We start from the raw sequence: 25,327 nt of genomic DNA on the forward strand, positions 1-25,327 counted from the left end.
TATTTTTAGATTGAGAATTTCACAAAAACAAATGAAAAATTAAAAAGGGATTTTTCAAGAAAAAAAAAAGAAACTGAATTTAAAAAAAAAACGTTTTGATTTTATATTTAGGTTGTTATGTAGGTCCAATGCTACTATACATATCTTTTATTTGATTTTTACTTCAAATTGCTTAACTTTTAATTTATATCATGAACTTGAACTACATAAGACTGAGTTTTGTAACATATAAGAAAAGAAAAACAACACCGTTGTTTTTCACCTCATACTTTAAGACTTTTAGAGTAGCTTGTTAGAAGTTTTTATACTACATACTCTCATAATTTTTTGTTTTCTTCTTGAAAGATTAAAAGCTATGTAACTTACCTATTAGAAATATTCGTCCAAAAACCATTAAGAATTCTAAAGACGTATATTTTAGTATTTATTCGCCCCTGAAACCTCCAAGATGGTAAACCAAATATACCTAGCAGCACTTTCAAAAAAAATTTAAAAAAAAAAGATTTTGAATTATTTTTTCTCATTTAATATTTTACCATGATCGTTTATTTTATGTACATATTACAAATAGATGAGTAAATAGAGCAAATTGGTCGCATCCAAAAGCATGGCAGGAAGACTTCTTACTTCCCACTGGGATGCCTGGCTGAGTTCTTAATGGACGTCACACTCACGGAAACTTTATTGTTGGTCGGTCGCTGTGTTGGTGGCTCCTGACTCTTGGTCGAATTGAACACGGGTATCTTGGAGGGGCTGAGCTTCAGTGTTGGAATTGAACTCTTGCGTACTGGCACGGGGATTTCAGATTGCTGCTGGGACTTCTCAAAATTCGACCGTAGCTGCTCAATCTGACTCAGACGCTTCTCGGCAACCCTTCCGGGGGATTCATACGTTGACGTCGTGAACTTAATCTCACTGTTGCGTGGGAAGTTATCTTGCAGATCATTGGAGTCTGTTAATTTGATTTGCGTGTGATTCTTGTCGGGTGTTTGAACTCGAATTTCCGTTACGAAGGTCTTGGTATCATGACCACCTTGCTCCTCATGCTCATGCGTCTCTTCGGCGTCTTCCTCCTGTGGCACTGGCGATGGCGTCCTCTCGGGCGGGGGTGTTTGCAACGTAAAGTCAAGGCACTCATCGTCAATCATTATAATTGACGACGGTTGACTGGCATCTGTGGTGATTGTCACCACATTGTCTGCATCTGGAACTATGCGGGTGGTGAGGCTTGTTGTTTCAACTTGCTGTGGTGGAATCTCCATTGAGGAGATACTGATACTATTCACACCCATATTGTCACTCGAATAAACCGGAGAGATTTGACTACTCTCCGTCTTGTCGGACTCAACACCCCCAATAAGGGTGAGGCTTATTGGTTGGGGTTCATTCTCAATTAGCTGCTCATCCGGAAGGATGGTCATTGTTGTTCTATTCACCGGGGCGTCCCGTTCCTCCAGTGTTATCTTCTGTGCAAGAAGTTTCTTCAGAACATCAGATTTGGGACGTTCCAGACTACCAAACGGATATCTGGACACCTTGACGTCATCTGGAACGTTCGTCCCAAAAGTATCCACAACATTTATCGGTGTGTATGTGATGTTCTCCTCACGTGGTACATCCCGAACATTCCCATTTCGCAACGGTGTATCCACTTTCGCGGTCTCCAGGCTACTTCGCTTCGGTATAGCAGGCTTGACAACGGGTACAAGATCGGAGTCATCATTCAGAGCAGCTTGGGCTTCTTCGAGCTTTTCCTTTAGCAGCTGATCCATTGTCTTCTTGGGCACTTCCTCAATGACTTTCCGGGATTCAGCCTCAAATTTATCCGCAACCGCCATTATTTCCTTCATAAGGCTGTTCGAAGCGTCCGGCTTGTGATCTTCATCACTTCGATTTAGGGACTCTGTGTCCGAGCTATGCTCCTCATCGGCATGATCCTTGATTGAATAGATGGCATCTTCGAGATTTCCCCATTCATTGGCACTTTTAAGACGACCCCTCAGGGCTTCCATTCCACCACCCATGTCTAGGCTCAACCTAGGTTCCTTCTCAATGAAGATATCAACATCAACAGCTGGTGCCTTTCGTTTTTTCGGCGTCACAACTGAACCGGGTTGTTCGGTGATCTCTAAACTCTGTGCACGCTCAAGTGTTGCTGTATTGGATCTCCCACCTGTGGGACTCTTTGATGCCTCAATCTTCGACAGATCACCCAGGCTAGCTGTTCTCCTGCCTTCCTCTTCATCGCTCAACTGATGGACGGTTATATGATTTGAAGACAACTCAATGTGTGACGATGGCTCTTCTTCCCCGTCTGAATCACCCGTTCGATCAGCCTGCTGACTTTCCGTGTCACTCGGACTCTTCTTCCGTTCACTCTTGGGCGTGGAATTTGTACTTGGTTCCTTTACGAAGTTATCCGTAAAGTTCAGCACATCTCCCTTCTCTTCCACTTCACCCGGTGGTGGTGATGGTGCCTTGCCCTTACCCTTCTTCCCACTATCCTGCACAACACTCTTCCGGTTCTCCTTAGCCGACATGGCTGCCTGCATCATGTGATCGGGGACTTCCTGTGGGATCCCTGCAGCATCGCGCTTAATTCCACTCGAATTGATCACAGTGGTCCTTTCAAAGGAACCCACTTCTGTGGCATTTTCAGCAGCTTCCGGGACTTTCTTTTCCTTCCTCTTCTGTGCCACAGGTGGAACTTCCTGATTCTTCACATCATCCGTGTCGTTCTTCTCGAGATTTGAATTATTCTCATTGTCTGCCTGGATTTTTGTTGGACTCTTCCCGAAGAGTTTCTCATTGACATTGGGCGGTAGGACACGGATCCCGAATTTGAGTCCCTTGCTCTTGTCCGTGGGGGATGCTGGGGCTTCCTTGTCTGGTTCATCGCGTACCTTTGGTGGTTCACTCTTATGCTGCAACTTCTCCTCAATCAACCCCTTAACTTGCTGCGTGAATGATGGCTTCTTCTCATTTTCGCGCTGAATCACCTGCACAGGTGATGATTTGGCATCCACATGATCATCTCCCGGGAAAAGATTCTTCTTTGTATTGCGATCAATCTGAAAACAATAAAGAAAGAAAGGAAAAAAAAATTAGGGCACGCATTTTCATATGAAATGCTCCGTGGATTTTATTATTTTAGAAATAAAAAATTTCTCCACGCCGTGATCGTGATCATTGATATTTTTTAAGGTCATTTCGTTGTGATCACGAAACCACAATGCTTGAAAAAACATTTGTATTCTATTTGTTTGTTTTTTTTTGCGCAATTGCGACACAATTTTTTCATTTATAAAATGTTCTCTGAATGAATTTTTGGGCTGAAATTGGTATGAGAGCGGTGTGATCTCCACACGATCTTCTCGAACTTCCCATGAATGATCACTTGAGATCATTTTTGGAAAATATTAATAATGATGGTTAGAACCCACGCGCCGGTCGCAAAAGATCTCTAATAGGACATGCTAGAGAAGATTTTTATTTGAAACGTCGTAAAAAAATTTAATGATCGTTTATGTATTTGCATAAGTTTTTGTACTAAAAATGCGACTGCAAGTGTTCCCATAAAAAGGAATCTAATTTGCATTTTGGGTTGGAAAGGAAGTCATTTGGTGCTTTAAAAGCAATTAAATCTCTCCCACGCGATTAAATTTAATTACTGAGCTTAAGTACTTTAACTTCTTAATAAATATTGGGAGTTTTTATTTAAATATTCCGAATATATTGGAGAATATAACGAATAATTCTGCTTATTGACAAGCAACGAGAATTATTAACAAATTTCGTTTATTTGGCGAATATTAAGGAAACTTTTTGTCTTTTAATGGGTTTCCTAAAAACACTTCCGAATATTGACAAAGAACCAGAATAGAATAAAATATAGAATAGAATATTTAAATTGTTTTTAAAGTTATTGAATTAAAGAAATATTGTTACTTATTTTGACTAAAAGCGTTGAATGTTTAAGAACATTTGCTGATCATTTGTGAATACAGTATCAATATTTATTAAAGAGAAAACTCCAAATATTTATAAAGAATAAGAATATTCCGAATATAAGGAATATAATCTGTTCATTTTTCGGATATAGTGGAATATTTTTGAATATTCTTGTAGGTTATTATCTTTTGATATATGATAATTTCCCAATATTCACAAGGAGCCAGAATATTCCGAATACTGCTCATCCAATCGACGAATATTCTTGATTATTTTACGAATATATTCTTTTGATTTCAAACTAATATCATTTTTTTATGAATTATACTGCTGCCTATTCTAATGCAGTCGAATTGTTGAAAAATTCATCTCTGATCAGTTATTCCGAATAATCTGAATAATTCCGAATAATTTAAAAAAAAATCGAATTGCTTACCGAGCTCGTATCTGACTGACTACTGGTCCTTCCCAGTTGCTGAGCCATGGATGTATGTCCAGATTTGGGGCTTGGTGTCACAACGACTCCCTTCCCCTCGACCAATTCCAGCCTCACATTGTACGGGGATGCATAGCTGAGGATTGCCGCAGCATCCTCTTGGACAATATGTCGGAAATCAATTGTAATGCTGGTGATACGATCACCTGAAAATAGGAGTCAATTAGAGCCAATTAAACTTCATCCAAAAGAAAATTCTTTGAATGTTTTTCATACCAATATTGACGATCCCAGCCGCTGGGCCCTGAGATGCAACCTTTCGCACGTAGATACCCTCCTTGAGGCCACCATTGAGCTCAATGCCCAATCCTGTGAAGTCTGAACCACGCAGTGAGACATTCCTGGTGGCTACTGGAGTTGTTGGACCCTCATCAATGGCCTTTCCGTTCTCCTTTGACAGCCACTTGGTTTCCAATGTTCCTCCACTTGTGCTCCCACCCTTGGCTTCAGTCTTAAAAGCGGGATTATCGAATGCATATTCGGCCGATTTTCCCGTTTCCACGTCCTCCTGCACCAAATGTGGTCCTGGAATTAAGAAAAATTACAAAATTATTAAAATTCTGTCAATCATAAGAAGCATAAGTTCTACTGCTTGAAAATTTTTATAAAATACTTCAATGAAGCATATGATCTCCATGTCAAAGTAGCCTAATTTAACTTTTTTTCTTTGTATAGCAAATTAAATTAATTCAGATCATAAATCTTCAATCTTCCACATCAACAACTCAACTAAAACTTCTTCTTCCTATACAGATATTTAATAATGCTTTACTAGATAACAAAAACCACTTGAAAAGAGCAATACAAAAATCAGGGAAAGTTACATTAACTACACATAATGTTATACTGAAAATTATTACCTAATTGAGGGTTTTGTCGGTTAGGAAAAATTTTAATTAATAATACAGAAATATTACGCAGACAAATTGCAACAAATTAAAATGTTTAGCGATTGCGGGCGGTAATTTAATTAAAAATATAATTTATAGGCTATATTAACACGGCCGTTGAGGCTTTCAAGCTTGCCACTTTCTTTCTTTCGTGTGAAAGACGGTGTTCCAGTGATCTTGAGGAAAGAGCAACAGCAAAAAAAAACACGCTTAAACGAGATTACCAAATGAAAGAGGTTTTGTCACAAATATTGATGGCCAAGGAGAATTTCTGCGATTGAGAAGTGTGCGATTTATTGACAAATTATCATTGGGAAAAAATCAAAAGAGATGCGCGATCAAGTAAAAGTTGAATTGGTAATTTGGTCCAAATTTGAGTGATCGCGAGAGGAGAGAGAAAAAAATCTAACGGATTTGTAGAAAAAGCAGAAAATATTTGCTAAGATGCTGAAGTGAAATTTCTCAAGACATAATATTTGTGTCATTGACAAATCGTGCGATCGATTTTGGAGGAGGAGGATCAAATGCCACGATCGTCCCATGGGTAATCGCGTGCGCCAATACATACAGAGAATAGCCCTAAATGGGATAGATTTTTCTTTTAAATGAAAAAGAAAAACATTTAAATGGTTCAGAAGATGCTCTTTCAAGTGATCGAGAGAGGTTTATTTTGGTGATCTTGCCCCTCTTTTTTTTCCAACCATGTCTCATTGACACTGATCTTCCCTGGTTTCGCTGGTTACCCAGTGATTTCCCGTTGCACACCGCCCGGGGGCCCCAATTTGACTTGCTTATGTACCACCACGGAGATGCTGATGGCATGTGAAAGACTCACAGCAAGTGTCACACACCACACTCTTGCAAGATGACCAACAACTCAGGTGCGCACCGCAGAAAATCCTCGCAGACTCATCTTTTCGTATATACCGCTGTGAGATCTCGATTATCGGCACAAGATCAATTCAATGCAATCAACTAAATGCAATTTCTCCACATACCGCGACCCCAAAGACGTCCTCGTCCCTTCCTCTTCGCATGATTTTGACGATCCTCCCTGCGATCCAAAAATACCAGCAAATTCCAACATACATATACCCAGCCAATTCAACTCTGCAGAAATTCCATGCATCTTCGACTTTTGTTGAACATTTTTATTATACTTTTTAAATTATTTTATGCTCAAGTGCTCAAATATTTTCTCAATCTGAACCACACGAAATTGCCAATAATTCAAAAATCTTTCAACTTCAACGAAAGCTCCCAAAAAGCAATAAAAGAATTTAAGTTTTTTTTTTTAATAATGAGCTACCTTCCGACATAATGACGAATAAAAAGACAAAGAGAAATTTTTCATTTAATTTATTGCTAATTTCAGAGGTGGAAATTAAATTTCTCACCCAAAAATTGAGCCGTAAAATTTGTTTTATTAAATTTCCATTAACACGTTTCAAAATCATCCAAAAATTACCAATATTGATGAAATTTCACTGGGTTTAGTTACCTACTGATTAGTCATTAAACATTGATTATATGGGCGATTAAAGAAGCATAAATTCACATGGAAGTGAAATATTGCGAATGAGGCAAATGAATTTTAGTGGAAAGCTTACATAAAGTGATTGATAATTGATAATAACGCGTGAATTAGAACGATAAAAATTCATAAAAATTAAGAATAAAATGCATATTATGACGTCATTTACATGGTTTTTGCCTCTTTGGACGAACGAAGCATTAATGCTTATGCTTTGTCCATGATTTTTGATAAGGTTTCTTTGAAAATAAAAATTAAATTAATATTTCAAAAGTAAGCAGAACTTTTGCCAAAAATTAAGAAAATTTCTTTTCATTTACGGGATTTTTTATACTGCACATTTGTTAGATGGCACCACTAGTTCTCAACATCAATTTTCTGAATTTCTCGTCGCAACCAGGAATACATCAGTCAATCATGTAATGCAAAATTAAGCAGTGAAAATTAAGTTCTGATTGTTAATCTATCTCTGAGAGTTTCTTTATATATTTTCCTGACTTTAAAGAGAGATAAAAAGATGGATAAAAAAAACAGAAAGTTTCAAAGATTTCAGGAATATTGAAACATGTTTTGATGAAAATTAGGTAAAATTTGAACGTGATTACATACTTTGCATCTTACAAGGATTTCCGGAAAATCCCTCTTGTGGAAAATCAATCTAGCATCAATTAAATATTTTGATACTCTACAAAACAATGCACAAGAACAAAAATGAATAAACTGATTTTCTGCGTTTTCTGTTAAATGAGTGAATTTTTCCAATAAAATTGTGAATTTCAACACTAACGAATTTTTTAAATCAAATAAGCAAATCAAACCTAAAAAGAATTTTAATATTAATTATATACATTTAATATTAAAATAAATATTGTGATAATTTAAATTTTTTTAGAACTCATAAGAAGTTTTGTTTTTTTAAGTTGAATAGAAATTTAACAATTCAAAACATTTTTTTGGAAACTTCTACTCCTTCTGGAAGCCTTAATAAAGGATCAGTAAGATCATAAAAAGCCTCAATAGATTTTTTTACACAGATCCTTACCCTACAAATGTGAAGAAAGTAGAGCATTCCCTCAATTTATTCCACGACAATCAAAAGATTGCGCTTAATTTTTCACCAATCTCACACTTTGACAACCTGTGGTACCTGCTGAGTGGAAAAGTGAGTATTTGTATGGCACAATTTCTGTGGCACGTTGCTGACCATAGCTGGGGTACATTTTGATCATCAACATTGCTTTGGTGATGTGCCTCCCAGTGATGCTGAGCAATCTCGCTGTGTTTGTGCCTTATTTCACTTGCCTTTACATACATTAGGTATTACATATAGTTATATGCTACATAGGTATGCATATGTACATGATATGCCATGCCAACAGGTATTAATGCGGTGGAACGCAACATGAGGAAGGAGGTACGAAAGAGACCTCAAGTCTCTTTTACAAAAATGATCGAGAACTCGTTTCAAATTATTTTCATTTAAATCGTCTCGAGATTTTTTTTTCTTCTAACCACTCTTCGCATCTTTCTCTCAGTGAGTATCTTACTTTTTTTTATTCTCCGTCGTCTTGTTTCCAAAATAGGAAGAAATTGGTTGTTTTTTTTTTCTCTCTCTCAATCGATGGCATTAGATATAAATTCAAAAAACTCGATCATTCCATTTTGAGTAATTTTGTCCTACTCTCCATGAGATCTTTTTTCTTCAACCTGCTGAAGCTGCGAGAGAAGACTCCACTATAAAATGGAAATTTCGTGAGTAAATGAGATGGGAAATAATTATAAATTTCTTGTGAGATTCCACCACCTTGTTGACACCTTATTTTTCAATATTTGTCCAACATTCGCGTACGCAGAGAAAATGGAAGTTATTTGTTGGATGAGAAACATAATCCACCACACGGTGTCACTGCTGTGGAGCCTTTGTGTGTTTAAGCATTTTTTTATCTTTATTCCTTTTCTTCTTATTATCATCCCAAAAACAATATGAAAAAAGCACACACACACACACAGAATTCAATTGAGAAAATTCAAAGAAAACAAAAAAAATCACAAAAGATTCCTCGAGGATTGCAATTCCGGCCTAAATAATCTTAATTTGTTTTTTTTTCCTTGGATTAGGTGATTGAAAAAGAATTTTAGAAAAGAACAAAAAGACAAGAAGTTTTCTAAAAGTAAAAAAAAAATGCTAATATAAATAATAAAAAATAAGCACTAAAGGTGTGTTCACGTGAAGAGAGAGCAGAAGAATAAACATGGGACTTTTTTATACGTCAATCAACCGTATTTATTTAGCAAATATTTCTATGTATGCTTTTTTAAGACATTGTGAAGCTGTGAAGAATTTCTTTTCAATTTTTTTTGTTAATAGGAAATAAAGAAGAAGAATCACAAAGTTAATAATTTAGAATAGATTGAAGAGAATTTTAGTTAAACTACAATAGAATTATATGAAAAAAATTAAGAGAGAACCAAGAAATATTTTTTACACCACATGTAATAAATAGACTGTTCTATTGAGAAAGTTTACCCGGCTGGTCAATGGTTCGCTGAGATTTTTGATGTTTTTAAAATGTTTTTTTCTGATGATTTTTTTTTGCAAATTCTTTTATAGAAAAGTTTTTCATTAAAAGGATAGAATCCATTTGACAAGTTTGACAATAAATGAAAATTTAACGTTTGATGTTTTTTTAACGTTCAATATTTCAAACTTTGACATACTCTTCATAACGTTTAACTTCTCATTTTAATTGTTTGACGTTGATTCTTTCTATAAATTGACTTTCTCATTACAAGTATTACAACGATTGTTAGTTCTTTTCTTTTAAAGCTTATTTTCTAATGTTTGGATAATAAAAATAAGAAAATATATAGGAAAGGTTTACAGGAAGTATTAAAAACATATTTTATTACCTAATATGTGCTATCTTTTGCACATTTTGATATATAATTTTTAATTAAATTCCTTTTTAAACTTTTCCCTAAAACATTCTCAATCCCGCGTATTTTTTACATGATGCGTAAAAAAATCAGTACCTTGTGTCAAAATAATTTACCCGGCTGGCCAATAGTTTTCACAGTTTAGTAAATAAATTAAATATTATTTCCTGCAAATATTTTACATGATGCGTAAAAAAATCAGTACCTTGTGTCAAAATAATTTACCCGGCTGGCCAATAGTTTTCACAGTTTAGTAAATAAATTAAATATTATTTCCTGCAAATACTTATTAATTATCTCTTCAAAAGATGAATCTTATTAATTTATTCCATTTCATTTTAACAAAACCTGAATATTTGTATGAAAAAAATGAACCCTTTAATCATTCTCTATGTCTTTAATTCACCTCGCGTGCAACCAATTGCTAATCTTATCCAATTCATTCCTATACTGTAGATTCTCTCCACCTTGAGACTAATGAGGCGAGCTTCTTGATTTACATCGTGTGAGCTTTTTTTCTCACCTGATGTGCGGCAGAAAAAGCATTTGGAGGAAAGTACAAAAAGAGGTGGATAAAATTGGAAAATTGTCATTAAGTTTTTAAATCATTGTAAAACGAGAGAAAGAGAGAGACAGCGTGGAGTGAGTGAGAGGCAACTGACCTTGAAAGAAATCGCTGACATGAATTCATTCAGCATAAACAACTTGTTGAGCCTTTTTTTCTTCCATTGGATCGCGAGAGCAAATCCATTCCGGCGTGTTGGAATTGATTTTGTTCCCCGTGAGTCTCACCTAGTGCGACCACCTGCGCCATCATACGAAGACGATGGCGTTGGGCTGCGCGAGAGGTGTGGGGGGTGGTATGGAGATGCCATGAGAAGATGGATAGAGTGCCTCCTGCATTGGCGCGTTCTTAACAAAATGACTGTGGAATTTCCATAGATTGGGTGAGGATTGGATACATGTGGTGCACCTCCTTATTTTTTTTCTTGAATTTGTAAGGAATTTAAATGACCTAGGAGAACAAAGGTTTTCTCTCACACATCGTCAATTTCTCTTTCTTCAACGAACCCCCGCAGCATACAAGAATGGTCTCCAATTAAGCCCACATCGTCCATCCCCTAAAATTTACGATCAATACCCGTGTTTTGTTTGCAGGATGAAAAAGCTCTCAAGCTGTGAGCACCAAGAGGAATCCAAGCACATCAACAAAAATCCCAGAAGTTTTATTTCTCGTGGCTTAAAAACACGAGGTAGAGCGAATTTCTTCAAGGTGATCCACTGATGATAGCGGAATAAAATTGTATTATTTGCATACAAACTGTAAAGTCGCGATAATAAAGAATTGTGTGTTTTTTTTGGTTCTTTGTCAGCACTACGAAAAAAAGCTCCACGAGGAAGGAATTTCGGGTAAAATATTGTTTTTTTTTTAGGAAAATATTCACACGAGCAGTGAAGAGGCAAGAATACCAACTAAATTGACGGAATAATGGAGTTAGGTATTCATAAATTAATTTAAAGATAAAATTTTAATTTATTGTTTCCTAAGGAATTAAATTTAGGAAAGGAAATTATCCCATTTAAAAAAAATCCCTCGAAATCGAGAAGAAATATTTTTTGTAGCTGATTGCAAAAAATCCAAAAAGAAAAGACTTGAAGTGATACATATTGACCTTCCTGATGAATTTCTTAAGACTAGAATATGGATAATTGAACTTAGAATTGATTTTTTTTTAAATTTACTTTTAGTAGATTTTTCATTTTACTACTGTTCTGTCAATTTATAACGTTGACTAATGAATTTTGGTATAAAAAAAATGGATTTTAGAAAGACTAAATTTTATTTAGTTCAGCACAAACTTAATTTAATTTTTTAAACAAATAATTTTTATGCTTTTATTCTTCTTTTAAAATTTAATTTCATTCTAATTTTTTTTCGTTGAAGTACATATTTAACAAGAATTTCTAACGTTTTCTGAGCTTGTTTACTTTTTTATTTGGAATTTTATTTAATATTTTCAATCCTTGAATTTTTATCAATAAGATAATTTTATCCAAGATATTTTAAGTTTTATATGTACCGAAATATATATAAAGAACGTCTTATCATTTAATTCGTTAGTAATCTTTAATTTGTTCTTTTATCCCAGAATATTTGTTTATTTAGTTCGTCTAGTTTATGTAGTTCTGTTATTTCCATCCCTGAATTCCTATATTCCTAACGTGTTCTTTTTGTCCTTAATTTCTTCTATTTCTTAATTTGTATTATGAATATTTTTTAATCTATTTTGAGCTCATTTGAAGATTATTAGAGAGCTTTGAAATTTTTATCTTACTTTTCTTACATTTAATAATAATAACATGTCTGATGTCTTATCTTTTTAATTTATCCATAAAATTCTAACGTTAGCTTTTTATCCATGATTTTTCTAAGCTTGGTCTCTTATCCCTGGATAATTTCTAATCTTTAATATGTACTTTTTCTTAACATTTAACATTAGATTTATTTATCGATAAATTTCTAACGTTATCCTTTTTATCCAAAATATATTCAAAATGCATTTAATATCCCAAAGTGTCCTAAGTAAACCAAGGATTCTTCTTATCCAATAGTTGATTTTCAAAAAAGAAACATTTCTATCTTTTTCAATACAACAATTAAATATTTCATACAATTTTTCAATAAATAAAAACGATTGAAAAATGAGAAATAAAAATAGAAAAAAAATGAGCACATTAATGCTTTCGAAGGTCAAAAATGCATTCCCTTTCAAAAATATAAAATCTCAAATTTCTGCTGAAAAAATAATGTTTGTTTTAGTAGAAAACACGGAAGTTTTTATTCAAACGATTAGTCAATTTTTTTCGTGTGTGTGCCACAAACTCCACGATGAAGAAATTTAATTTAAAGAGAGAAAGAAACCTCTGTGACACTTTTCTCGAGACTTAGGAGTGTCTCCAGTGCGGGAAGAGCATAGAGGTGCTATGGAGGATTCTAATCTTATGTAAAGATTTTCTTACGGCTGTAAAACATGGTGTTCAAACAAAATCCCAAATTAGAATAGCAAATAAGCGCGCAATTTGCTTGTAGGTTTTTTTTTATTGTACCGTGAAAATTGCTCATTTTCCCGGTTTGTCCGACACACAACATCGGGGGAAATACATTACAAATCTATGGAACACTTGTGGAGCTGCTGCTCCAACATGCTCAACAGTGGAAATTGTAATTAATACAGTTTTGAATTCTCGCTTCAATTCACTTTTATCGTGTTGTAGCGAGAAATACCTTTAAGTATATCAGCATATATTAGTAATACTCTCCAATTGGCGTGGGAGGTAGATTCAGTCAGAATAACACAGACCTTTAAATATATATTGGTACAGGATTAGTGGGGAACAAAGATTTAACCTTCCGGAGATGTCCAGCACGGGAGTACACACCTTGAACGATATAGCATAAAATTAATAAGCATCCGGTTTGAAGCGACGGAAAATTGCAGCTGGTGTGTATCTCTCTTCTCCTAGGTAGTGGACGCACTCACTAAATCCAACTATATACTCAATGGATACTTCTAACTACGTTTATTTAATAAATTCAAAGAAAATACAAGTTATTTTAAAGAAATATTAGCAAACACGTTTTCACACATTGAACTCATTTGTAGGTTATGAAAAAGACAAAAAGTAGACATGTTGTCTACCCATTAAAGAATAAAACGCAAAAACTCCGAGGAGTTTTCCTCGGACATTCTCCCCGGGTTGAGTTTAACTCAAGAATCCATTTCCGGGTTTGAATCCACAGGAAGTTTTGCCATTTTGTTGACAGCCCGACATGAGATGCTGCCCTTGATGTTGACGGTGGCCGCTCTAACTGCTCCTTGAGAACCCACATGTACCTCAACAATTCTTCCTAGTTCCCAATCACCACTGGATAGATTGTCAGTTTTGACCAACACCAGGTCACCGGGCTGAAGATTCCTCTGGGAGATCTGCCACTTCGGTCGTTGTTGTAGAGAAGTAACATACTCACTGTGCCACCTTTTCCAATACTCCTGAGAGAGCCTCTGTAGGTACTTCCATCGGGTCAGCCGGTTGGGATTGGTGTTGAGGTAATTTGTTGAAGGAGGCTGTGTCAACGGCCTCAACGCAATGAAGTGCCCTGGAGTCAGAGCTTCGAAGTCATCTGGGTTGGGAGAGAGGGGACACAAAGGCCTAGAATTGAGGCATGCCTCGATTCTGATGAGTACTGTGGCCAGTTCCTCGAAAGTAAGGAGTGTGTCCGTAAGAACTCGTTTCAGGTGATGTTTCACGTTTCCGATGCCCCGCTCCCAAAGTCCACCAAACGTAGGGGAGTACGCAGGAATGAAATGAAACTGAGTTCCGGTGTCAGACATGAATTTCACAATTTTGTCCTGTTGACGTTTGCGATTCTCCTTGCCTCCAACTGCTTCAACAGCGCCAAGGAAATTTGAACCATTGTCACAATAAATATGAGCCGGGTGTCCACGTCGACCAGTGAAGCGGGCCAAAGCTGCTTTGAATGCTTCTGTTGACATATCCGACACGGCTTCCAGATGAATGGCTTTGGTTGCCATACAGATGAAGAGGCAGATGTAACCTTTCAGAGTTGGAGCCTTTCGCAAGTTGCTGGATCGCAGACGAATGGGACCTGCGTAATCAATCCCCACATTTTTGAATACTTCGTCTGCGGTGACTCTCACTTTTGGTAGATTTCCCATCATAGGAGTTTCCGGTTTTGGCTTCACCTTGAAGCAAGGGATGCACTTGTGAATCACTGACTTGACACTGGTACGTTCTCCGATGATCCAATACCGTGCCCTGAGAATGCTCTGAGTCAGTGTATGGCCTGAATGTAGATGAGAGATATGCACATTCTCGATGAGCTTCAGGGTGAAAGGATGTTTTCCGGGAAGCAGAATAGGATGTCGCGTTTCAGGTCCCAACTCAGAGTTCTGAATTCTGCCCGTGACTCGGATAATTCCTTCGCTGTCGAGAAATGGCACCAGAGAGCGGAGCTTGCTGCCACTCTTCATCTGCTGACCCTTTTGCAGATGCTTCAGTTCGTCCGGAAAGCCCTCGCTTTGGACAATCTTGATGAGACAGTGACGTGCATTGTCAAGTTCCTGAACTGAAAGTTGTCCTTTCAATTGCTCACCCTGATACTTGCGTTTCCAGCGGAGAACGTAAGCGACAATGCGTATCAATGTAGAGACACTAGAGTACTTGTGGAAGAGCTCAAGTGTTTTCGGTGGTGTCGCCAGATGCGACGTAACTTTGGGTGGCTTCTCCTCACCAGTCTGAAGAGAACTTGGCAGATCAATGAGACTTGGAGGCCACTGTTCACTGTCTTGCACGAGCCAGGGTGGCCCTGTCCACCATAGATGATGCTGATTGAGCTCCTTTGGTGTCAAGCCTCGAGAGATGCAGTCTGCTGGATTATCGGCGGATGCGATGTGTCTCCATTGAGCTGCAGGAACAATGTCGAGAATTTCAGCACAGCGATTCGCCACGTAGGTCTTCCACCTGCTGGGATGATGATGAAGCCAGTGGAGAACAACTGCTGAGTCCGACCAAGCAGTGACTGCGATTGATCGGGATGAGAACACCTCCTTGACTTTCTCAAACAGTTTTGCAAGAAGGAGGGCCGCACAAAGTTCCAGGCGCGGGATAGATGTGGGTTTCAGAGGTGCTACGCGAGCTTTGGCAATCAAGAGTCGAACTGTGGTCTCATCGTCTTGATTGCATCCTCGGACGTAAATGACGGCTCCAATTCCCTTCTCCGACGCGTCTGAAAAACCGTGGAGTTCCATCACATCTCCATGTGGAATGAAACGAGGCAACTTGACTTCAGTGAGACACTCGATCTCGTCCCTGAAGAAGTTGAATTCATCAATGATTGCGTTTGGCAAAGAGTCATTCCAGTCCGCATCGCAGAGCCACAACTTTTGGAAGATCATCTTCATTGCGGAAGTGACGGGAGAGATGATCCCTAGCGGATCGAAAATCTTCGCCACTGCTGAACAAAGCTCTCGTTTTGTTGTGACCGGTGGAATTTTCTCAATTGTCAGAGCAAAAGTGTCACTGCCGGGTGACCATTGAAGACCGAGAGTTGATATTGACTTGGAGCAGTTGTCTACATCCGCTGGGGTAACTGCCAAGTCTTCGGGAGGGATTTCGTTGAGTACTGCCGATGAATTCGATGACCATTTTCGAAGACGAAACCCGCTGCGGGCTAGGATGGCATGAATATCGTGCATCAACTGCATCGCTGACTCCACTGTATCAGCCCCGTAGAGAAGGTCATCCATATAGAACCCCATCTGGATTGCATGAGATGCCTCCGGAAAGTCCTTTCCATTGTCCAACGCAATCTGTTGGAGGACTCGAGTTGCAAGATACGGCGCACAGGCTGTGCCGTATGTAACAGTTGTGAGACGGTACGTTCTGATGGCCTCCTGGATGCTATCACGCCAGAGGATCAGCTGGTAGTCTCTGTCTGGGAGTGCTACACTCACCTGCCGGTACATCTTCTCAATGTCTGCTGCGAATGCGTACCGGTAGGTCCGAAATTTTAGAAGGGTGGATACCAAATCCTGTTGGATGGTTGGCCCGATCGCAAGGATGTCGTTCAGCGAGACGTTTGTCGGCTTCGTGCGCGCCGACGCATCGAACACGACTCGCAGCTTCGTGGTGGTGCTGGAGGGCCTGAGGACGGCCATATGAGGAATGAAGTATGATTTGGCGTTCTCAAAACATTCCTCCGCCGCCACAAGCTCCATATGACCCATCTCCAAGTATTCTTTCATAAAGTCTACGTAGCTCTGTTGAAAGATGGGCTCCCTCGTGAACTTTTTCTCCATCACTCGCAGTCGCTGGAGAGCTGCTGCTTTCGAGTTGCCCAAGTCCGGGTGGTTGGGCTTGAAAGGAAGATGGACTTCGTAACGACCAGAATCCAACCTCTTGACATTTTCCACAAAATGTTTTTCCACGAATTGTTCCTCTTCCGAGAGGAATTTTGCTTTCGGGTGGGGCACATCCTCGTGTTCCCAAAAGCGAGTCAATGCGGCGTCAAGATTGACCGAAGTATGGAACGACGTGACTTTCGCAGCTTGACCTCCGATCTTGCCGCCCAAAATCCATCCAAAAATAGTCAATTGAGCCACTGGAACGCCAGTCTCGCTGTGTAGAATTTGTGGCAAATTGATCGCCAGCGCATAGTCACCTCCCAGAATGATGTCGATCGTACCAGGAGTGCCGAAAGTGGGATCGGCTAGCTGGAGCGTTTTCAAATGTTGCCACGATTTTGGCTCAACAATCTTTTCGCCAGGGAACATAGACGTGAGCTTGGAGAGCACATAAGCATCCGCTTGAATGTGCTCCCCGGGATCATGTATGGAGGAGAGAACAAGACTGACCAATCCTTTTGTGTGTGCGACGGTGACTTCCCCGGGGCCATTCACACCAAGTCGGCCGTTGCGCCGAGGGAGACCAAGTCGCTGAGCGCATGCTTCGGAAATGAATGTGCATTCTCCCCCAGTGTCAACGAGAATGCGACATTCCTGCTGATTGCCATGCTTGTCCGCTACTTTCACCAATGCCGTTGGGAGTAGAACACGGTTCTTGGCTGACATGTGGTGGGAAGTGATGCTGGAGGCAGGCACGGGTGCCTCCGCAGGCTGTGCAGGAGGCGTCTGTGGTTTGGGAGCATCATTGGGATGCAACATTGTGTGGTGTTTCTGATTGCATTCACGGCACGTCGACTTTGATGGACACTTTTCAGAAATGTGGTTTGTCCTCAGACAATTGTAGCACACTTTCTGAGCGAATGCAAATCGGCGCTTGTCTGGAAGAGTCATGGCTTTGAAGGCATCGCATTGAAACAGCTGATGAGATGAAGAACACTTGGGGCACTTCAAGGTTTCAGTGTGGTGCGACTTCACAGTGCCTTTGGGCTGCGGTTTCTTCTCTTGTTTGCCACTCGAGATTGTGCCTTTGGGTGCCCAAAGCTCCATAGCGTCGATCCTCTTGTCCAGGAAAGCGAACCAGTCATCAATGGAAGCCAAGTCGCTGTCAACTCGCTTCTCTTCCCAAGACTTTCGAGTATCCTCATCCATGAGGTTTTTCATCAAGTAGATGAGCCATGAATCAAGATTGTAGTACTCATTTCCCATATTTTTCAGCTCCCAGATGATCCGTTTGCTGTTGACGGTGAGGTCCTTGAGCGCCTGCAAGGAGCCCTCCTTCATCTTGGGCTGAGCCAAAAACTTCTCAATGCATTCATTGACAATATGGGACTTTTTTCCGTATTGATCTTGCAGACTATCCCACAGTTGCTGGTAGTTGTCGTCTGTGATTTTCACATGTTGCACAGACTTTGCCGCATCCCCTGTGAGAGATAGTTTCAAGTACTGAAGCTTCTGTGCGGGTGAGAGATCATTGTTGGTATGAATTGTGCTCTCAAAAGCGTCCTTGAAAGATTGCCAATTCGAATACTCCCCGTTGAATTTTGGAAGCTCCAGTTGGGGAAGTTTGGGCTTGGCGCCACCAGATGGACGCCCGGAAGTGGCTGCGACCAAATCTCTCAGGATTTCCTTCAACTCTTCAGATGAATTTGTCGCTCCTTGCTGGCCACTAGAGGTGAAGCCAGCTTCCGCTTCCGCTTCCGCAACTTTCTCCCTGACAAATAGCATTGCTTCAGATATATGATCAAGGTTGTCTGCATATTCCTTTTCGTATAGTGCCAACTTAGCATCATTCCCAGCGTTCCACTGAAAAATGCCCATCTGTGTTGAAATGTAAGCTGCTTTGACCTCCTCGAGGGTGCTGCGCAGGGCTGTCCATTTTGCCAACGACTTGGTGGAGGCTTCATGTAGAGTGGCAACGATGCGTGTGAGTTCTCGCACATTTGCGCGCTGATTCCGTTCTAGGGCGCTCAAAGGAATATTTGATGCCATCTTGATCTATTGCTGTATCCCCAATGGGCGGGTCGTGATGGACGAAGGACCAGATATGTAGCGAGAAATACCTTTAAGTATATCAGCATATATTAGTAATACTCTCCAATTGGCGTGGGAGGTAGATTCAGTCAGAATAACACAGACCTTTAAATATATATTGGTACAGGATTAGTGGGGAACAAAGATTTAACCTTCCGGAGATGTCCAGCACGGGAGTACACACCTTGAACGATATAGCATAAAATTAATAAGCATCCGGTTTGAAGGACCAGATATGTAGCGAGAAATACCTTTAAGTATATCAGCATATATTAGTAATACTCTCCAATTGGCGTGGGAGGTAGATTCAGTCAGAATAACACAGACCTTTAAATATATATTGGTACAGGATTAGTGGGGAACAAAGATTTAACCTTCCGGAGATGTCCAGCACGGGAGTACACACCTTGAACGATATAGCATAAAATTAATAAGCATCCGGTTTGAAGCGACGGAAAATTGCAGCTGGTGTGTATCTCTCTTCTCCTAGGTAGTGGACGCACTCACTAAATCCAACTATATACTCAATGGATACTTCTAACTACGTTTATTTAATAAATTCAAAGAAAATACAAGTTATTTTAAAGAAATATTAGCAAACACGTTTTCACACATTGAACTCATTTGTAGGTTATGAAAAAGACAAAAAGTAGACATGTTGTCTACCCATTAAAGAATAAAACGCAAAAACTCCGAGGAGTTTTCCTCGGACACGTGTGCCTGGCAAAACTAACAATTTTCTGTGTAATTAAGTGGCTTTTGTTGTGCGGTGCTCTCTCTCACAAGACCGTTGGTGGTCGGCTACGTATAGCGCCGCGTTTGTGTTTACCTGGATGGGTTGTACGGTGGGTGGAAGATGTCGCGCGAGTGCGGGGTCAAGTTCTATTATGTGGATATTTACCACCCAAAAGGTGTGTGCACACCTTATAGATTTTTTACAATAGCCCAAAAGTATGTTTAGTATGCAAGTTTGTTACCACCAACAAACGGCAAATTCTTCATTGGCATTAAAGGTTTGTTATAATGGAAAAAGGAAAGAGTGGAGATTCTTGTGGCGCGAGTTTTCCATTGAATATTGGCGGAAGTTGTGTTTTAAAAAAGAATTCCCGGGAATGTGCACGTGAAATACTCAATGAGCTTACCTTTCCGATTAATCCAGTACTTCTTGTACAGCCACCGAAGTAGTAGCAGCAAAAGAACCCCAAAGATGATGGTCAATATTATGGCACTGGCCAGATCTCCGCCTCCGTAGCACGTCTCCGTCGTTGTTGTTCCACTTGCATCCATTCTTCACTTTTTTTTTTTAATTTTTCTTAATTTAATTCACTTTCAGAACTAACGTGGAATTCTTCAACTACAAAAAAAACTTCTTTTTCAACACACAAACTAGGTTCTCTCCTCCCAAGTTTCCGCCGTGAGAATGTCCACTGAATTTTTCTCACACACACTGCACACGTTATTTTCGGGAAAGATGATGATAAAGTGTTTCCTATGGTGAAACTTTTCCCATCACATGCCTTTCCATTTGGGCCGACGATCTGCAGGAAATTCCAAAATGTCGACGAACAATCACCTGGAATGCCTAAAAAGAAAATGAGAGAAGACTCAAAATATTTTATCTCCCATCAAAGGTGTAAATTATAGGAATTTGAAATGATTTTTTAAAAACATTTTTAACAATAAAAATGCAAAGAAAAGGAGTCAATTCACATTTGTTCGTGTTGTGGTTTTATTTGAAGTTTTTGTTGCAGTTTAAAAGAATTATTAAAGTAAATTCTGATTAAAATATATTCTTTTCTCTTATTACAATTCGTCAATTACAAGATTTTTGGTATTCTGGGAAAAATCTTATAAAACTTGACATTTTATTTGTTTCTGTTTTTGTAGGAAAATTATCTCTTCAGGGATCTTTGAAGTTTTTTATGGAACAACAAATTCTTTGTTTTTTTCTTATATTCAACGACAAAAGAATGATTTAAAAACTTGATTTTTTATTGTCAAAATCTCACAACAACCTTTAAATTGTTAGAGAAGAAAAGATTTTCATCAGAATCGACCCCTCTTTATTTTAAGTTATTTCAACGCCTAATTTTGAATATAATAGAAAATTCCTAATCTAATTAAACTGATGAAAGAATAGAATAGAATATTTATTTAATGAAAAATTTCCTGGATTTAGATATAGGTAGGGGAAGACGGGGTAATTTGGCCACTTTGGGGGTTTTTGGGATATATCAAGCAAGTGTGGTAGTACGAAGAAAAACAAATAGCCCTATTTTGTAGGAAATTTTCCGGCCTACAACTTTCCCATATAACACTTTTCTCTATCTCGATGAGAAATGGGTGAATTTTCCATTTTCCTGGACCCTTAGCTTAGTGGCCAAATTACCCCGAGCACGGGTAATTTGGACACTTTGGCGCATGAATTATTGAACATAAAAATTTTTGGACAATAAAATAATTTTATTTTTCCGATTATTTTATTGGAAGATAGGACATTTATCTAAGATTCATTTCCAGTAATTTGCCAGATAAAAATATTTAACAGAGCCTCAAACTTTAACATTTTCTGAACCATAAACGAGCAAAAACTAAAAGTAGCCGTTTTTCAGATTTTCGTAACTTTCTTTTTTTAGCTAAAATTTTTTGGTATAAATTGTTTATAATCATAAATAAATCATTAAAAGGCACAACCATAGTGAATATCATGAACATGCGTCGGAAAATAGTGCCGGAAAAACTCAAGTGGCCAAATTACCCCACTCCAATTTTCCGGATAAAACCATTTCCACAGGAAAATCTGTTTGAGATATCGGAAAATGGATGTCACTATCGTGTTTATGGGGAATCAATGGCCCTTAGTGACGTATAAACTAATTTTTAAGCATTAAAAAATTATCGGAAGAGTCGAATTTCCAAAATGCCAAAAGCACTTGAAAATGGAAAAAATGGTTTTTATCAAATAAAAGAAAATCTAATGATCGGATTTTCCCCAAACTTGGTACAATTGGTTATCCCTATAGGGAGTATAAACTGTGAAGAAATGGATTTTCTAGCATTAGCGGTAATACCATTTTTAGAAATCGAAAGTGGCCAAATTACCCCGTCCTCCCCTACTTAATTAATATTGGTTTGTCCAATATTCATCCGGATTTCTAACCCAACATTTTTACCATTACATTCAATGGGGATGAATGAGACAGAAAATCAAAATTGTACTGAATTTATGTGAGTATCTTAGAAATTCGTGTAAATATTGAACAACCCGATATCATTGATATAAATCGTTTGAAGAAAGAATAAATCCATTTTTTCGCCAATTAATGAGAAAATATAATTTTCACAGTTTTTCAGAAAATTGTTCCTTTTTCACGAATCTTTGATAATATTCTTCAAGGACTTAAAAAAATGAAATCTCCAATTTAAAGAACTTATTAATACATCGTGCATAATGTCCCTTAACATTTATTCAACAATAAAAAGAATTTAAAAAAATTCTCAATTGAAAGAATCTCTAACTGAAAGAAAATATCGAAAGAAAATTACAAATCTTCGACTAAAGACATCGAGGACATCTCATTTCCTTTTGCTTATTTTCAATAAATTCTCATGCAATTGTCGGAAAATCCCCTCCTTCTCAACGATAGACAGGAAATGGAAGATATGTAAAATATTCATTTTCGTGACTTGACGTTGTCAGTTTGAAACGTTCGGATTGTGCAAGAAATAAAAAAGTAAAATGCCATCCTCTCCTTGGGTGCAATCATTTGCATTCCTTATGGTAGATCGTCTCTCTTATAGAAAATTGCCTCAATTCTCTCCAATAAATACTCTGTCTTACTTTCTCTCGAATGCGTGATTGAATTCATGCAGAGGAGTTTGTTTTCATCTTTTCACCTGCATCATCTCTGTCTACGTGAAGGATGGAATATGTATTATATGTAGCCCCTCACCTGTGTGTGAGAGATACAAGACAATTGCCAATTGGTATTGAATTTTAAGCACCATCAATGTCTGTAGTCAGCAAAGTCAGGCATTTCAGTCAGGTTTTTTTTTCTTTCTTCTAAACTTTGTTTCAAAGCATTTTGTAAGCAATTCATTTGATTTTAATTTTTCGAAAGTCAATCATGCCGAGCAAATGCGTCTTTCTCTTTTTGCCCGAGAACACACCAAACTCTTGTCTCCCACTGATGTAGCATTCTGGGGCACTTTGGGTGTATCTGTTCGGCGAGAAACAACATAGGAATTCCAGGTATGAAAATGTGCAACAAACTTGCAATGTCTGCTATATATACATATATATTGCTAAAGTTGTATATAGTTTTAAAAGGAGAATTCTACATTTAAGGATCTCACAGATAAAAATCATCTATTTGACGTAGGTATATAACTAAACCAAAAAAGTTTTAGTAAATAGAATTCGTTGTGAGAGGTTTTAATAAAGAATTAGATGAGATTTTTATCAATGATTGATTAAAACTCGCACTAAAACTAGTTTAGATCGGTATTATAGATTTAAATCCTTAAAAAACACAACAAGATTGATTTGAAAAAGAAAATTGAATCTAGAAAACATTTTATTTCAACTCGTCTGGATACTAAAAAAAATCCTTTGAAGAATTTCTTTTTTTAATCAATACGGATAAGAAATATGAATTTTCTTTAAGAAACACGTCAATTGTTCGGAAGAAGACTAAAATGCAAAAGAATGAATTAAATTTAAAACTAAGGTAGTATCACTTTAAAATATAAGAGATAGGTAGCACGTAGAATGTATAAAGACATTCCTTCTATCTATTCTAAGATTTTCTTAAAGAGAACCACGAAAAATTTTTTCCTCCTGTTTTCTTTATCTAAATTTTTATTTTTTTTTAAATAGTATAATAATTCATGCCGTTGAAACTTAAGCTTCAATTTATTTTTAAATTTTCTAATCTTTTTTGTTTATGATTTGTTTTATTTTCTTAATGTTTTTTGTGATTCTTTCGAATTTTTTTCCGGAAGTTTCATTAAACGTTTAGGAATTAGTAAAATTCTTCAGTTTTTTCGCTTCAGTCAAATTTTTTTTCTTTTCTTTATTACAACTTAAAAAATATTTGTAAGATTTTCACAGTTTATGTTTATTCTTTCTACGTTATTAATACGGATTATAAATTTATCTGGGCAATCATTTTTCCTTTTGAACACATCAAAATAATTAAATAAAAGGCCAAATCTTACAATATTTTTCATGGAATACGAGACATTTTCACTTTTGAATTATAAGAGACGAGAAAAAAGAATTAATATTCTAGAATCAAGATTTGAAGATCTTCATTTTTTCTACAAAGTCCCACAATATAAATATTAAAACAAATTTGAAAATTAACTTTAGAATAAGTAGCAACAATTCATTAATTTACACGATTTCAACAACTTTAATGGCTTAAAAGTAATTTTAAAAAAATCTGTCATTAACTTTTTAACTGACTCTCACTACATTTTCCAGTGATTAGCATTGACATGATAGATCATTGAGAAAAATAATCATCAATTTTAGCAACTGGGAAGAGATGAAAAAAAAACACTTCTACGCCACACAACATTCTATCCTTTGGAATAGTGAGTCCACCGCTGACGGTGATCGAAGTTGATCTTTTCTGCGCTCGATCGCCTCTCGAAATTCCAGAGTGTGGAATTTTAGAGTGTGTCGAATGCAGAGAATAAAATGCAGAAATATTGTTGGGAAATGATTACACTTTTCACATGGGCTTCGTGCCACGGAGAATTCTCTTACTGAGGCGGCTCTCTTGCACGAAGAAATTCAGCATGAGAACTCGCTTTTATGATCACTTGTTTGTCACCTCGAGGAATGCAGTGAAAAGATTGGAGGGAAAAAAAATATGCGCACAAACGAGGAATTTCTCAAACACACTCACTTTTTATTTCCTGGGATGGATTTGCTGGATCCACCCAGAAAGGTGCTGCTCTGAATTTATTTTTTTGAATATTCCTTCACAGACTAAATCCGTGTTCTGCTGGGCGGTGAGTACACTCAGCTCCTTTTGCGCCTTTCCCACTGAAATCTCAACATCCAAAAAAAACGACCGAAGCGCGAGATCTGCGTGGAGCACCTCAATTGAGTACCAGAAGTTGACTACGTGTTTGAATTTCTGAACATTCCACCTCAACCGCCATACCCACCACCACCTTGGCACTTTTCCATACACATTCATTCGCTCCACTCCCAGGTAAGCTTGTTCCCATACACAGGTGAGAGATTCCCAGAGAGAGTGAGTGAGAGAGGAAAATCTGTGAGAGTGTGCGCAACAAGATCTGTGCCAACTTCCATATTATTGCTTTTCCAAACATACCTGTCCGAAAGACTCACCTGAATCCCACTCCTAACCCTTCAATTAGTCCGCTAGAAAGATAAAAAAAAAACTTTTCCACCTGAAAAAAAAACCTTCCCTTTCAGCTTCCGCTCCAATCCAAGATGGAAGAAAAAAATCCATTTTCTCAA

General features: G+C 37.8%; 2 protein-coding genes across 2 annotated transcripts; both read right to left on the reverse strand.

Moving 5' to 3' along the window:
- Window positions 1-503: 503 nt before the first annotated feature.
- LOC129795843 (uncharacterized) lies at window positions 504-24,965 on the reverse strand. Its single transcript, XM_055837353.1, has 5 exons — window positions 24,744-24,965; window positions 19,968-20,407; window positions 4,664-4,972; window positions 4,388-4,593; window positions 504-3,071 (listed from the first exon to the last, which is right to left on the reverse strand). The coding sequence occupies exons 2-5, from the start codon at window positions 20,110-20,112 to the stop codon at window positions 624-626; spliced, it is 3,108 nt and encodes a 1,035-aa protein (XP_055693328.1). The 5' UTR covers window positions 20,113-20,407; window positions 24,744-24,965; the 3' UTR covers window positions 504-623.
- On the reverse strand, window positions 12,557-17,877 carry LOC129795833 (uncharacterized). Its single transcript, XM_055837328.1, has 2 exons — window positions 13,250-17,877; window positions 12,557-13,170 (listed from the first exon to the last, which is right to left on the reverse strand). The coding sequence occupies exon 1, from the start codon at window positions 17,839-17,841 to the stop codon at window positions 13,579-13,581; it is 4,263 nt and encodes a 1,420-aa protein (XP_055693303.1). The 5' UTR covers window positions 17,842-17,877; the 3' UTR covers window positions 12,557-13,170; window positions 13,250-13,578.
- Window positions 24,966-25,327: the final 362 nt, after the last annotated feature.

This window comes from Lutzomyia longipalpis, chromosome 4 (genome assembly GCF_024334085.1).
Source record: "Lutzomyia longipalpis isolate SR_M1_2022 chromosome 4, ASM2433408v1".
In the NCBI taxonomy this organism is placed as follows: Eukaryota; Metazoa; Arthropoda; class Insecta; order Diptera; family Psychodidae; genus Lutzomyia; species Lutzomyia longipalpis.